The sequence below is a fragment of the Parasteatoda tepidariorum genome, chromosome 2 (genome assembly GCF_982258835.1).
Source record: "Parasteatoda tepidariorum strain Cologne lab strain chromosome 2, Ptep-v5.0, whole genome shotgun sequence".
NCBI classification, from domain to species: domain Eukaryota; kingdom Metazoa; phylum Arthropoda; class Arachnida; order Araneae; family Theridiidae; genus Parasteatoda; species Parasteatoda tepidariorum.
Window position 1 is genome coordinate 14446466 of NC_141756.1, and position 17007 is coordinate 14463472.

A 17007-nucleotide genomic window follows, 5' to 3' on the forward strand; every position below is an offset into this window, starting at 1 on the left:
TTACGAACGGTAGCAGTAGAAAATAAACTTGATTTTTGTAAAAAAAAGTGTCCTAATATGTTGTGATTCAATAGACATTTAAAAAATTTATTAAAAATATTCGCATTACTGAACCTTTAGATTTTTTAGTTTAAAGAGTTTCTATTCAGATCACTCTTTAAAATGGTGCCATAAACTTTGCTTGCATATATAAATTATTATAAAATCAGTCGGAAATAAGCTTGTTTTCTGTGGGTGAAAAATTTCCTAATACGCAATGGACACTAAATTTAATAAACTTGGATTTTTCACCTCCAGTTCACCATCCTTTCTTTTTCTTAAAAATTTATATTTATTAATAAAAGAAAATCATTTTGTTTATGAAACATATATATTCTATAAAAACATTTCTTTGATATTTGAGTCTTAAAGAAATGAACGATTGCATGGATTTGGAAAATAACTCAACGGTATTTAAAACTATGCTTAGGAATGCAAATGTGAAAAAAATAAGTATAAATAAATTAGAAGTAATTTAACTCGTTAATGATGTAAGACGAGAAAAATATTCAAAATTTCAATTTTGATAAAAAAATTAAATTATATCTCGATTTTTTTTTTATTTACAGCTGAATTGTGATTGGCTTACAGCTGAACTATATTGTTTAGGCTTCGACTTTCAGAAATTTAAAAAAAAATCTATGTTTTTTTTTAAGTAGTTATGAATTGAATTTTGTTTAATTGAATATAGATATAATTATGACTTTGAAAAGGGTTTTTTTCCATATGAAATTTAAAATCAAATTCTGTTAAGCAACTGCAGTGAAACTGTTCGATAATTTTATTTTTAAATTTGTTTGATTATCTAAATTATTTTATTCCACTCAAATTTATTGTTAAAACTATTTTTTAAAAAAAAAATTCTTTTGTAAATCCCATTAGGTGAATTGATCCATAAACATCAGAAGTTGTAGAGCGGCATATTCTTTATAAATTAATCTGCAAAACATTTTATTTCATATTTCTCTTCTTTCTCCATTTAAAAAAATCTTTTTGTGCTAAAAAACTATCCCATTTTAAAAGAATCATCCACCACCATTATAAAAAATTTTGATGAAGAAATAAAAATATCCATATTTTGTAAAGTTTTATTTTATCAAGAGTATATAATTATTTGTAAAGTATATTTCCTAAAATTATATGTCTGGTCCCGCAGTAGACTAAGACACGGTTCCCAGCAGATCACCGAAGTCAAGCATCACTGGCTACGGTCAGTGTGAATTGGATCAGTCTGCGTAGGGACCGAGGGTGTGCGGTATTGGTCCTCGTTAAACTGTTCCACCGTAAAGTGCTCGACTTCGCGCGCAGGTCGTCGGGCTACCGAAGCGGGGGTGCCATCCCTTCCGCAGAGTATCAAAATTGTGATGGCATGTCTTCGGATCATCCTCCGGGATGTTTCCCAGACCGTCGCCAATAGCCCATTGTGCAGCTCTAGTGCGACGTAAATTAACAGCAACAACAACAAAATTACATGTCTAGCAGAGCAAAACTATCACACTGAAATATTCGGTTAATATTCTCAAATTATTAATTCAATTTCCAAAATTACAATTCATTTCAGTTCTGTAAAAAGCGTTTAAAAAACTGTAAATAACACTGCACCCGTTGATGTTAAAACTTTATACATTTTATCACTTAATTTCTGCAAGTTCCTCTTTCTCTATTGGAAATATTTAGTGGTTTTTAAGCATTGAAATTAATTCGTAAACTGCATTCGAAGAAAAAGCACAAAATCTAGCATTTAAATTTGGGAAATATTATTTAATTTGTTGAAAAACTACAGTACAAAATAGAGGTTCAGCTTTTAATGTTTAAAAAAATTAAAAGAGAAAAATAAAACTCAACGGATGTGTTTGGAATAGTATTTTTTTGTATTCAAAGTTTAGTTTTAAAAATAATTATCAGATCATGCCATGAAAATAAAAACAAAAACTGTATATTTTGGAGAAATTTACTACAAAAATAGAGAAACTCTTCATAAGGTAAATTGCTTAAAAATTCATAAAATAACTACAAACTAACTTTTCTTATATTGAATTCTGTACAAGCTGCTGCTACTTTAAATGAAAAAAATTCCGGAAAAAACTAAAAACTTGAAAAAAACCTTTACAAAACCTTAAAAGAGTTGGCACAAGCTTTCCTTCAGGCGAAAAAACCTCTTGACACTTTCGTTCAGGCAGAGAATACCTTTTTAAAACTGCGGCATTTATGGCAAAATATAAATAAATTCTATTTGATATATAGAATTTTTTTTTATAAAAGCTGTAGTTTTTATAAAGGTAAAATATCTGAAAAAAAGCTGCAGCTCTTAAAATTATTAAATTTTTTTAACAAAGCTGCTGTTATTTTCATCCTAGACCCAAGCGACATCTTTCACGAAGGTTTTTTTCTTCCTTAAGGAAATCTTATGCTAATTCTTTTAAGCTTTTTTAAATGTTTTGTGTAAGATTTTTAACTTTGTTTACCTTTCATCCGTATAATAGTTCGAATTAAAGGACCCTATTACCTCTCGAGTCTTTTATAGTGTGAAAAATTATTTTATATTTTTCATAGTGTTCTAAAAGCTTTATATCTTATTGCTTTGTTACCAAAACAACTGCATGTAGCTTTTAATTTAAATTTTTGCTTTGTTATCTACTTACTGCAATTACTAATGAGTATTAAAACAAAAAATAATTTTATGACAAACTACGTATATTAATTGATTAATAAAAACAAATATACTGGTTACAGTCGATAAATAAAAAGTGAGAGGCCATTACACATAAATTATGGCATTTAGAAAAATGGAAACTAATCTGATATGTAGTTGCTGGTGTGACCAAAAGGGTTCACTCGTTAGGTGTCTTTAATTACAGCACAGAAAACAATGTTAAAAGTGTGATAAGTAAGCAGTTGTCAATCCATTCAGTATCAGAACGTATGACATCTAAAAAGGTTCAGAAAGTATAGAACGAGTTAGGACATAGAAAGAATTCGTGAAATTCATTGACAACTGGAAAATGTGTATGGAGATCACTACATGTCCCTTTCAAATGTTCAAAAGTGAAACAAAAGTGTTTTAAGGAAAGAAACACGTCACTAAGGAATGATAAGCAAAGTTGAGCAATACTATGATGTTGCAAAAATTAATGAAACCATCAAGAAGAGTAAAAATCATCGACAACTGAAAAGTGTGCAGGAACTTCTTGTTACTGTCAAGTGCTCAGAATTTGAACAAGTGCTTTTAGGGAAAAAGCATGTCGCAAGAGGATGATAAGCAAAGTTGAGCAAGATCAGCATGTTGCGAAAGTGGATGAAGTCATCAAGAAAGACCAACTTGTAGCAGTAGTCATGGTACTTTTCACAAACGGAGCTCAAATGAGCAATGCGGGAAGAAAAACAGTTTTAAAAGTATATTGAAGTCGAGGATTACGTGCGCCATTTGTTTACGAAGCAGCAAAAGATTTCTACAGTATATGCCTCTGTATTTCACAATGAGACAAATATCTGAAAAGCTGTTGGCAATACTTTTGAGTTTTATTAAATAAATTGCATTAAACAGCCTAGTAATTCATTGAAGGAGCAAGATTTTGCTGTCTGCTGTGCTGCATGTGTAACTTCACACATACAGATATAAATTTTATTGATACAGAGCTAACAAAATGTTTCTGGAACAAAGGGTGACAGAAATCTGATCATGTAAGTGTTTGAAACATTTAGTCTACTAAAAACATGTCTCAGAAAAATAATTTTAATTGCAGTTAAAGAACCGTTGTACCTTAATATTTACTATTGAATAATAAAAGCTTCTTCCTCACAACTTTGCGAGATGGTTGACCATTTTTGTCCATTCAAACATGTAGCTGAAAAAAAGATTGAAAATTATTAACTTTCTAAATCAAATTGGATGCATATTATTAAATAAACATTTCAATATGTTTACTTTCTACAATAAAATATTTTATTTTTATACAGCTGTAAGTTGATGTTGCTAAATATACTCAGATCTGCAAATCTTACTACGATGAAACTGTTTTTTTTTTCCTGAAATATGAGAACCTTTCCATACATATAATTCAAATGGTTTACTACAAACACGTAGAACGAAATGATGTGTTTCTTGCTTAATCCTGAGTGAGATCATACCATGGAGGTGTAAGTTTATTAATTATCAAGAACGGATATCATTAGTGAGTTTAATAAGATGCAAAGCTATCTATACTTTAAATATGATAAGCAGTGAAGGGAAAAAAGAGAGGCACTTTGCTGTCCTAATTTTGTGTTCATCTAAATTATTCAATTTATTTATTTTTTTATATACTGCTTCAAATATTTAATTAAAGTTAAAACCGTAAAGAATAATTCTTATTTTAAGCTATATAGTTTTTAAGCAGAAATGCACTACTTTTGTTGAAAATGACGAGTGTTTCATAATGGCAGCCTATCTGTATAGATATAAGAAATGAATGTCTGTTTGTCTATCTGTCTGTCTGAGGGTGCGTCCTTTATAGACCCCTAAACCATCCAACCGAAAGCGATGAGAATTGGCATACAGATAGTTCGAATCACGAGGAAGGTCACTGTCGACACATTAGAACATTTTGCGACAAACCGTTCAAGCGGGATGAACGAAAAACGAAAGGGGATTTTCTGATTGGTTAAGCATTGGCCATTGTTTTAAATTTAAATATCGACGATTCAACAAATCAGCTTATTTCATTTATGACGCTTCAATAAATCAGTTTGTAGCTTATTGCTTTATTTGACCAAACAGAGAGTTTGTTGCAGCACGGGTCAACTATGCCACCAAATTTATATTTCTAGAGTTATTCGATACCACGTGTTTTTATTTAATATTAATTCTTTCAAAACGTGTTTCTGCAAAATTAATTATTTAAAATCAATGGTAATTGAAATGAAAACAAAGAAAGATTCGTTTTGTACTTAAAGGCAAAATTAATGGGAGAGTGGTATGAATTCGTATAGGAGAAACATTTAAAAAAAAGAAATCGCTGCACTATTTGTGACGTCTATGCTGTTTAATTAATTTGCGTAATATATGCAAGTTGAAATTAAGGAAATAAGCTATGTACTAAAATGCATAAGCAATGGAGTAAATGTATTTATTCGTGTTGAATAAGCACAAAAACATAGCCATACTTTTATTGAAGACTACGATGCTTAATTAATGTTTGTAATATGTATTAACAGGGTTATTACGTTCGACTAAAAAAGCAAAATGTGGTAACTAATAATATTCAAAAAGTAATTAAAAGAAATTAAAATTAGTAGTTTTTTCCTGCATATTTTTTTCAAGTTACTATTGAAAGTTCATGCAAAGAATGCTTCTGTTTTAAATATGAATAATTTGAATTGCGAGACATAGTAGTTTGAATGATTTAAAAATTTTAAATAAATAAACTGAGCTGAATTTCTACCACTTTTCAAATTTTTAGCCGCCTAGTACATCCCTGCATTAATTGAATTAAAAAAAATAAAATAAGCTATGTGCTAAAAAGCAAAGTTAATGGAGAATGGTTAAAATTTAAAATTTATTTAGGGGTACCGTAGAAAATAGTCCAGCACAAATAATTAATTTTTTTGGTACTATGTATTTCAGTATAGTAAATGGTGTAGTTTTGATAAGAATTCTACAACGGGGTTTTCCCTTGTTTCAAAAATATTTTTCCAGTGGTAGCAAAGATTGTGTATTATCATTTTTTTTCTAATTAGAATTAAAATAACTGTTTTACACCACGACTTATAAATATTTTAACCTGCAAAATAAATTTCCGATGTTATTATGCTTTTATGTCTTCATCAAATTTTTAAGAAAATTTTAATTTTTAAAAAAAACTCGGATTTAGTTTGCTGTCACTGACAAATGTATTTCACACAAAACTCAAATGAAGGGTTATATCGTAAGTACCAAATATACTGATGTAGGTATAAAGTACTATATTGATAATTTTGCACCTCGAAAGGTATATGTACCGGAAAAAAATTATAGTGGTACATTTTGACTATCATGAGTTGACCGCGAGCGATAGCATCATGTCAAGTGATGCTAAATATAGTTAATCCTTAGTCTGTTGAGATGAACTACGAAATACGAGTTATTTTAGTTTAATAATGTAAGGTCATCGGAAAGGGTGATAAATAACAATACATATTTAAAAATTGAAATTATTTTAGCTTTATTAATTGAAGAACTTTGGGGAAGAACGAGGTAAGTGACATTTTCAGAGAGGCTGTAACCATAATACAAAAATGTGGCATCGAAATATTTGATTAAGTATTTATTATAAGGCAGAACTAATGATTCTTTGCCTTATTTTATTTACCACTGCCTAATTTGAAATAAAAATCATGCAAGCATACTAAAAGTTTATATGGATTAGTTTTTTTAAGATTTAAATAAAGTCAAAAACAATTATGTTACATTAAACATACACATATTGATACAACCACTTTATGTTATTTTATCTAATTCATTAACTTCCCTAAAAATATCACTATCCTGGTTTTTCCACTCGGCTATTCAATTGTGAATATGATTTCGTTGGGTTTCTCAGTACTGCTTTCTTTTCTTTCTTATTCTTTTCTTTCTTCTTTTTTATTTACCCTGAACGAAGAACGGGTATTCAGCTAGTATTCGGGAATTTTGCAAAAAATAAAGAAAAAAAACAAAATTATTAAAACTAAAGTATCAAAAATAATTAAAGTTAAAAACTTTATTAATATCATTCATTCGACCGAAGGAATTCGAAGTTGAAGGGCTTAATACTAATTTTGCTCAAACACTAATTCGTGACCTCTGATGTAAATGCATATTTCATTTCCATTATACTAAACATTTTAGCAAATATTTATTAAAATATATGATATCCTGTATTATATTAAGAAAAGTACAAATTTGGTTTAATCTAACATTATGTTGAATTAATAAAAAAGTATTTACGTAGTTCAAATAAACAATACTCACGAAAACACGGGGAAATGGTATTTGAAGGAGTCCATTTTCCAGAATCACTACAAGCAAAAAATTTAGGCTCATCAGGATCACGTGAAAAGCCTGGATTACATGCAGGTCTACAGAGCTTACCCATCAGCCAATCCATACAAACAGCCTTGCCATTTTCAGGATCATTGAGATCTTTACAGTGACCACCTGGTTTTAGGAGTAAAATAACCATTTGTTGTTTACCGTGTATTTAAGAAATAAATTCTTTGAGTCATATTTCATGAAAATTATTTTTTTACTAAAAAAAAAGCTTTATTTTATTTAGTAAAATAATCCCTATCGGGGAATTTTGCGTAAAATTTGGGACATCTTTTGCAACAAAAATTTAATTCAGTGAAAAAGAGACTCCTTAATGAAAAGAAAGTTTGTAAACAGTTAGCATAAAGTTAATCTCAGACGAATTTCTAACGCAGGCCACACACTGAGGAGGTAAAATGTAAATGAAAGACATGCGAGAGGCAGATTTCCATACTTTTGCATTAGCATGCGCACATCAGCTCTGCGCATCCTAATGTAAAAGTATAGGAATTCGTTAACTACATGCACATTTCTTACCGCTTGCCTCCTCAGTGAGTGGACTGCTTTACTTTGAGAAAGAGATTTTACTCTATCAGATGATTGAAGTAAATCTAGATTATGGTATTGTTCTAAAAACTAAAGGCTGCTCCGAATCATTAAATTACAAAAACATAAAAATTTTAATTTTAAATAACTTTAAAAAAAGTGTTTTCAGATTTATTTGATCCTAATTGAGCTTTATCAAAAGAAAGTAGGAAGGTGGAAAAAATAAGTTTATTTAAAATTGAAGCTGAGAGGTAATACTTAACAATCAGGTTGTGAATTTCACTCCAGTTCAACAGATAGACAACCTCTTTTTTTATAACTTACTCTGATCGAGTTCAATTAGGTTTCCTCAGAGATCGATAAAAAATAAAATTCTTTCATTTACGTATTAATATGAACTATGGGACCCTTAATGCGATAATTTTTTACAAACTTTTTAAAAGCTATATTAAGTGTCGTGATTGCAACATACGTGGTTCATTAACTTCTTGGGAATATAATATTTTTTAATGGTAAACGAAAGGTATACTTACGGGTAATATTAATTTGAAATGTACATGTTGCACTGTTTCCGGCAGCATCTTTAGCTGTGTATTCAACAAAATGAACTCCAGCTTTGAGGGTAGAATTCGGTTCCTGAAATATTTTTTCAGACGTACACGTGTATGTAATGTGTCTATTTTTCAAACTTTAATTTAACTGAAACAATATTTTTATCAACAAAAGCAATAAATGATTGAACAATTTAAATATTTATATATCTTATTACGTAAAACACTAATACGTATGCAGATCAGTGATTCCCTAATGGTGTTCTGCGGAACCCTAGGGCTCCAGGAAGATTTAAAGGGGTTCTGCGAGTTAGTAATTTTTGTAATTGGTGACGAGCTTTAAAACCTCAGATTTATTTAGATCCAACCTAATTCATAATTTATTTGATCTTTTGGTAGTCTTTATGAAACTATTCCTAAAGACTAAAAATGCCAAAAGAATAGGAGAGGCATTTGTTATAAATATAACAATTATAATAACAAGATATTGAACAAATTAAGAGAAGAACGAGCATTAATAAAATATTGCATAAGTATTTCCTATTACACTTTTCAAATAAAAAATAACATAATTAATGTCTTTAATAAAGAAATATGTTTCCCCTATAACCATTTTCAGCGTTTATAGCAGTTCTTTTAAGTTTTCATTTCAAAGTCAACCATAGTTTGTCGTTTCTTTATTTATTTTAAATCTTTATACATGTTACAGTGAATAGCCGAAATCAAGAAAATGTCGACTTTCACCGGTAAATGTCAACAATCACATAGTTGCTTTGGTGAATGTTCGAAATATTTGTTATATCCGTTTTGATATTAATTTATTCGTTGATATTATGTTTATTCGATATTTTAATATCTGCTGAGGCTAGATTAGGAGAAACATCAGTGTTCGGAGTACCGGTTAAATGCATATTGGGCAGTGGCACTTGACCTTAAACATTGATTAATGGCATACCGGGCAGTGGCACTGAATCTTGGGAAAACATTGATGTAGGGCATACTGGGCATTTAACTAGACCTAGTATATACTTTGGACATTTGCCAAAGCGACTAAGCGATTGTCAACATTCACCGGTGGAAGTCAACAACTACCAGTTTCGATCATTCACTGGAACATATACACCAAAAATAAATTGATAACAAGACTAGATATTGCATAAGGACTGCTAATTCAAATGTCGAAGATAATACATAATTGAAGATTATTAATAATAAAACAACTAAAACTCTTTACAGCTCTAATTAAATATTTAACATTAGCCTTTTATGCGTTATAACGTTAACAATTACATAATAAACTTTATTTATAAAGTCGGGGTTCAGCCGAAATTATTATAGGGTTAATTATTAATGTTCCTGTAGTCAAAAAAATTTGGAACCACTGACGAGGAACTGAAAACTGAAGCATCAAGTGAGAGAGTGATCATAAGCATAAGAACTAAAGCGTTCAGTACGCAAAATAAAAAAGTAAACACTCTTAATAATGTTTGAGAAATGATCGGATTTTTACGTACTAGAACTCAAACTCAATAATTCAAGGACCTAACCTTATATACGCAAATTATTTATTTAAATATTATGAAACCAGACACAAAAAAGTATTTCCTTTTAACAAACATACCTTTTTTAATAGTTTACAAGGTGATAAAAGCGGGTTGTAGCTTATCCTACTCTAATCAAATTACTTTGCTTTGCAGGATTAGCTGGATATAGGTTAAATCATAACACACTCATTTGAATTCGATGATGTATAAATTATATTTCAATAAAGATAACAAACTTCTATAATATATGTTTAAACAGACGCATTTGAAATTGAAACTGATTGGGAATGCAAGCAAAAAATAGTTACCAAGTTCTTTACAACTGACTGAATGGCAACATTGTCAGTTGCAACGGGCTCATCCCAGGTCACAAGGACCCCTTGATAGCCGACGTCACTCACATTAAAAGATTCGGGGCACATAACAAACATTGGAGGTTCTTTGTCTAGAAATTTTTACAAAATATAAGCAATATAAGCAATGTTTAAAAGAATAAAAAAATGTAGGGAATAAAAATGTAAGGAAATAAAAGAAATAAATCATAGGATTATCATAGAAAATAAAAGATTTCTGTACATGTTAGTACAAGGAAAAAAATGTGTTTCCTAAACAATGAAATAAGTTAGAAAATTAAGTAAATATCAGAAGAACATACTAAAAGGCTCAATAATAAATAAAATAAACACGTGATTTCCAACAGCTTTCAAAATACTATTCCGTTGACGTGGTACCGATTCACATCCACGTTGATCATTGTGGTTGTAAAAAATAATTGAAAAACGTGCAATAAACTCTCTCTGAAACAGAATCGTCTAAAATTTAATTCACAACGATGGGTAATGCTAAACTTTTTTAATGCGCAAAACTTTTCTATTTCAAACATTTCTCTTGAAGGGAGTAATTGAAACGATTTTTAGGATGGGTTGTTAAAATTGTTCCTTATAGTCGAGGTTTAAATTTCGGGACTATAGCGCAAATGATTCTGAACGGACAGAGAAAAGAACACTGGATTTAAAGTCTGCAGTTATCTTCGAAAGCAGTTAATTGCATAAAGAAAGTTAATCCTATTAACAAAGAAAAAAAAGTTGATAATTTTGAAATGTGGCTGAATCGTTCGAATCCAGAATAACATAGTAAAAATATCCACCTATTGGTAGTAATAATACTTTATTTAAGTCACACTAGAGCTGCACAATAGATTGTTGGCGACGGTCTGGGAAGCATCTCCAATGATGATCAAAATACATGCTATCACAATCTTGATCCTCTGCATAGGGGATGACTCCCCCGATTTGGTAGCCCGACAACCTACATGCGAAGTCGAGCACTTTACGGCAGAACAGTTTATGGAGAGTACACACTATCATTCTCAGTACACACTATCAGTACGCACTATCATTCTCAAACTGACCAAGGTGGTCAGTAACAAGGTCACTTAACTCTGACCGTTATGTTTGACTTCGGTGATCTATTGGGAACCGTGTATTATGATCAGTCAACTGGAGGGCAATTTTGGATGGTTGAGTTGGTTTTGAAACGTTCTATGACGGGCTATTCAATTACATAATTACGTCGTTTTCATAGTACATCTTGGAAAAATTTGCAGACTCTTACCAAATAGTTCTGATTTTCATCAAACATTTAAACTCAAGTTCTTTTCATTTCGAATTACTTTCATAATTTATAGCCGGAGTAATTCCGAAAAGCGTCTGAGGTTCACTAAAAAAGTTGAGCTTTTGTAAAGCGTTTAATTTTAGGACTGAAATAAATGTTTATAAATCATAATCATAACGCCAGAAATATTTTTTTAAATATCTCACCTAAAACATTAATTGTCATGATGCACTGTGAAGTTGCGTTGAAGTCAGCATTTCTTACAGTAAATAATATACTTGTTTTACCACTTGGGAAAGGAATGGGTTGCTCTAATCTTATCCAATCGGGATAAATTTCAACATCTTCCATGTTTGTGATTGGTTGAGGAATAGAGATATTGGAAGAGTTTTCATTCAAACTAAGTTCTACCGTTATGTCATCTGGACAAGAAATTGTTGGAGGTATATAGACTGCAATGAAATAAAATTTTGATGAATGGGAGGTTGTTGTTGTTGTTAATTTACGTCGCACTAGAGCTGCACAATGGGCTATTGGCGACGGTCTGGGAAACATCCCGGAGGATGATCCGAAGACATGCCATCACAATTTTGATCCTCTGCGGAGGGGATGGCACCCCCGCTTCGGTAGCCCGACGACCTGCGCGCGAAGTCGAGCACTTTAAGGTAGCACAGTTTAACGAGGACCAATACCGCACACCCTTGGTCCCTACGCAGACTGATCCAAGTGGTCACCCACCCGCACACTGACCGCAGCCAGTGATGCTTGACTTCGGTGATCTGCTAGGAACCGTGTCTTATCGATCAGTCCACTGCGGGACATGAATGGGAGGTAAACAATGTGAAGAATACCAATATGAAGCAAGAAAACTAGAAAAGCTAGTGAAACTTTTTGTCAAGCAAATACATGTGTCTTATGAGTTCAAATGAAAAGTGGGAAACACGAGGTCAAGCAGAATATCTAGCATAAAATATGATTTGAAAATTCTAAATTTTTAGATATGTTTATGTTATGCTACAATTTTTAAGCACTGTTCATTGTAATTTCATGTTCTTAAAATGATGTTTTACAATTTTTCTGAACAGAAATTTATATATCAAGTACCCCATCCTGATAGAATGGGGTGGTAAGGAAAATTGATTATAAACTAGTGAGAAAGAGTAACTTTTTATGTTGTTGTAAATGAAGAAAGATTAATTTAAAAGGTTTAAATCTTCAAGCCGAACTTTGACGGCAATACGGGTAACATATTACCAATGTTAAAATTGGAAGTATATTTATTTTAAGCAATGTTTAAATTAAATAAACATTTTCTTCTCTTTTCTGGATAATTCTCTGAAAATATGACACTTTGTAGAAGAAAATTTAAATTTAAAATCTTCAGAACTGCTTTTTTATTTAAAAAAAATTGATTTTCTAATTTTAATTAATACCTCAGAGAAAGCAGTGTTGTTTAACATAATCCAGTTTTATATTATTTCCTGGCATTTAAGTGCTGGGAAAACGACAGTCAGGATAATAAAATTTTATAATTTCATAGTTTATACTTTTACACCTGATACTTTTAATTTGTGTTATTAACAAGAAAGCTTTTTAAAAGAACTCAGACTGAAAAACATAGTGTTGTAGATGATTTAGAGAGAAAACCAATCTGCTTTTAAATTTTTTTTCAAACAGATTTTCCTCTGAAACTATCTTTTCTGTTTCTAATAGAAGATTTATTTTAACGAAATGGCTAATAAATCATATATTAAAACAAAAATAATTAACGATCATTTTGAGAGAAGGGAAACTACGTGACCGGGACATATTTTATTGTGAGATATAAATTATATACTGAAAATTTATTTTTACGAAATTTTTCGGAAATTATGACATGCCTGGAAACTGACAATTAAAGACTCAACATATATTTTTAAATATATATAATTGTTAAAACCAGTGTAAATCATTCTAAAGAACTAACAATAATGGTATTAATAAAATTTTTTCCTGGCTCTCAAAGTACGGGGGATAGGGGGCATCCGCAATCTGGTAAATATTGTCCCCAAAGTTTGGTTCAGAGAAGGTGACAAAAGTTTGGACTCTTATGTAAATTTTTTTTTTTTTTGCGTGTTTCGCCATATCTAAAGACATTTTTAAGCAGATCAAACATTTTTTGCTCACAATCATAAAATTTGCTTATTTAAGAATAATTTCAGGCAAAATAATATTTTTTGGGGTCGTTGTTGCTTTTATTATTGTATATAATAATAGTCTTTCGAATTGTAAGATACCTCAAATTTTTACACCATTTTAAAAAATTTAATTTCATGTGACAAAATGGAAATTTGGAATGAAATGGGTGGAATAGTTCTTAAAAAAATCGAAATACGACTTTTTTTAAAAAAAATTCGATTACATTATATAGAGTTGCAAGGTTAATAAACTTACCTCGTTTATAAAACCGTCAGAGGTTTCACAACAGGAACAATAATTACATACACACCTCTGCTCAATCCAAACTAATATATGGATTCCGAAGTCATCACTATCCCTTTGTTGCCTCTAATAATGTTTTTGTCTAAATTTTCCAGGAATAGAATCTATTGCATTAAGACATTACTATATCCTTGCAGGGTGACACTATACAATCGAAAAACTAATACGTTCGTAATATTTGGATACGTAAATGAGAAATACTAGAACTTTTTAAATTAGTTTTGCTTTTGTGACTGAATTAAACGTTACTGAAATAGTGTACTTTCCTTATAAATTTAGAGGCCCTAACTCCAACTTTTCTTACATACTTTTTTTTCTTTAGCTTTTCTAAATTCATCTAAAAAATATACTTTGTTATGACATCAAAATCTCTAAACGGACACGGCATGACATATTGACAAGTTCGAACCTTTATTTGGTATTTATTTTTTTCCTCAGTCAAATTTGCTCTGAGATGTTGATTTCTATGTTATATGAGAACACTGCGAAAAAACAGTTTAGTTAAATCTAACAGAATATGGCAAATTTACTGTGTGACTCTTTGGGGGCATCGAAAAGCTCGGTAATTTTATTGAAGTTTTAGTCATAATTTTGGCGAAATTAACAATAAAATATGATTTTATAAAGTGTGATAAAATTTTGTAATTTTGCCATGATACCTAGAGAATGACATAAAAACCATTTATCCGGTAAAATTTACTTTTTAGTATTACTAAATGTGTGGTAATCAGAACTACAATTTTAAAAACCAGAGTTTCCGGAAAAATCTTTATCGTATAAACAGTAAAATTACCAAATGAATGGTTTAAACAACGTATATTTTAGTTTTACGAGTATTAACCAGAATTAAGTTGTTTTTCTTTTTTTTTTTAGCACAAATGTCATTATCATGCAGTTAGGTCATTTTAAGAGAATTTTTTTCTCCGTGTAGTGTAGTGTTTTGCTAAATGATATGCAAATGATCTAATATTCGAGTGTAAAATTTTATTTCTATAAAGTTTACTCGTGTCTGTGTTACAGACATTTAATAGCGTTGATATTAGGGTTAGAGCAATACAAAATTACTGCGTGAAATCTCTTTTATTATTGGTCATTTTAATCCTTTCAGTATTGGATGATGGAGGAATAAGAGCTTCAATAGGCCAGTAGACTCCCAGTTTGTAAGCATTAAATGTACTAATAAAAGATGTAATACAAAAGTACCGTCCTTGTGATCTTGGGCCACTAGAGCCAGAAAGTCTATAATTTTATATATGATACCGTGGGCCGTGAAGGGAGACTGGGCGTGACCATGTATCATGGTTCTGACAGGTGTAAATCACAAGAACGTTACAATTTCTACAAGTTTATTTCAAGTTGAGCCAAGTAACTTTGAAATTGAGCTGAATTGTATTATTAAGTTTTATATTTCAAGTTGAATATGCTTTAATACATTTTTTTTAAATCTTGTGTCACAAATCTTTTTTATTTCTGCTTACCGGGTCTGCAAGAAGGCGGGTCATCAATCCAGGTTAAATTATAGCTACATTTAATCATGCTCTTTCCTCCAAACATTTCATAGCCAGGTTTGCAGGTGAAATAACATTGTTGCTGAACTGGAATGAAATCCTCTTTGCATGTAGGGGGATACACATCTCCATTATCAGGAATCATCAAGGATGGGCAATGGGATGCTATAAATAGTAATTAGGCAATTTAAGAAAAATTATCTATCGTAGAATTCAACAACTTACATTAAATTATAGTTTTTTTCTTTTTTTTGCTAAAAGCATGAAAAATTAAGAATGTAGTTGATTACAAATTTTTCCTTAAACGCAGCCTCAAGGCGATTAACATCTAATTATAACAGTTTTGCCAAAAGTGAATTTTAAATAAAATCGGTATCTTTACACCAATGTTTTCATATTAACATCAACGCAATTAAAAATTTAAAAAAAATATCGAAACCTGCTGAACCGCTTATGAAGAAACCACGTTGAAAAAATATCAACACGAGCTTGGTTGTCTTGAAGATGTTTTAATTACCACAGTTAAACTTCTTTCTGTTTCCTCCGGCAATAAAACATGTTTCGACGTCACTCGTTACTTATTCTTCCGCTTTTGATAACGTGTTTTCCTCACTCAAATGGAATGTGTTCGTTGATTTTTTGATTCCTTCTCAATACAGTAAATGCGGTAATAACGGAATTAATAAATGCGGTGCATCTTGTATTAATATATTAATTTCGAGATCTTTAAAATAGTGTCCTGATTTTAAAATAAGACGCCTTTCATACTTTTTTACACATAGTAGGAGCAGCGTTAAAATTTTTTAATCCCATCATGCTAATATTATATACACTTTATGCTGTCAAATATAAGAGAATTAATGTGTTTTTGAATTGCGTAAAAAATGAATAAAAAAAATCTAACGAACAGATTTATGACATTGTTATTGTATCGGTTAAGAGAATTATTTAGCAACAAGTACCCCTTTCACCACATGTGCTGCGAATACTTGCCGCGTACGTTAGGATAGTTTTATCGCCAAATCGCCATATAACTGCTGTGCACTAAAGCTGCAAAGTACCGCAGAAATATTTTATAACCAGCTTTAAACAGCAGACACAATTCAGAGCTTACGACTATCAATGCCCAACTCCTTCCTTGAAATTTTGAGCCCAACCAGGAAGACAAGGGAACTCGTGAATCGAGCATAGAGACAAACTAGTCTTCGTGAAGGGCTTTTTAAATGAATTAACCCTTATTTATTTTACAAGAGGAAGAAAACCACGAAAACCTTCCCAGTTGGCTCGACGGCAAGGGGATTCTAACCCATGATCCGTCAACCACCAAGGATATTCTACATCAGCAATGTGGTTGATGCTGGTAGGAAACAGTATTCACATTAAACAGTCACCCCTGGGATTCGAACCTGGTTTACCTCATTGGAATGTGAACTCTCTATCCCCTGAGCTACCGTGGCTCTACTACAGAAATAAAAAAAGAGTCTCGTAACGCAAAAACAGATAAAATGTTTCCAATAATTCTCTAGCATCGAACACAGTAAGATACGCTAACTGTTTTGGTAACCGAATCTGTGAATTTCTTGTCAACACAAGTGAATGAAATAATGCGTAATAAGAAATTAATTATGAATGGCTGTTAATAAAGACTGTTGTAACTAGTATTAATAAAGTCAAATACCAATAGAGTGCGAAAACATTCT

At 30.9% G+C, this 17007-nt stretch overlaps 1 protein-coding gene across 4 annotated transcripts in view; it reads right to left on the minus strand.

Annotated features, from left to right (window-relative positions):
* Positions 1-3756: 3756 nt before the first annotated feature.
* Positions 3757-17007, minus strand: part of LOC122270080 (sushi, von Willebrand factor type A, EGF and pentraxin domain-containing protein 1) — a 38094-nt gene continuing 24843 nt past the window's right edge. For all 4 annotated transcript variants that reach the window (XM_087156894.1, XM_087156893.1, XM_087156892.1 and 1 more), the window contains 6 exons: positions 15278-15472; positions 11525-11770; positions 10013-10149; positions 8143-8245; positions 7007-7192; positions 3757-3884 (listed from right to left, as the gene is read on the minus strand). In XM_087156894.1, coding sequence (XP_087013020.1) covers positions 3811-3884; positions 7007-7192; positions 8143-8245; positions 10013-10149; positions 11525-11770; positions 15278-15472 — 941 coding nt within the window. In that variant the 3' untranslated portion in view covers positions 3757-3810. The remainder of the gene's footprint in view (positions 3885-7006; positions 7193-8142; positions 8246-10012; positions 10150-11524; positions 11771-15277; positions 15473-17007) is intronic.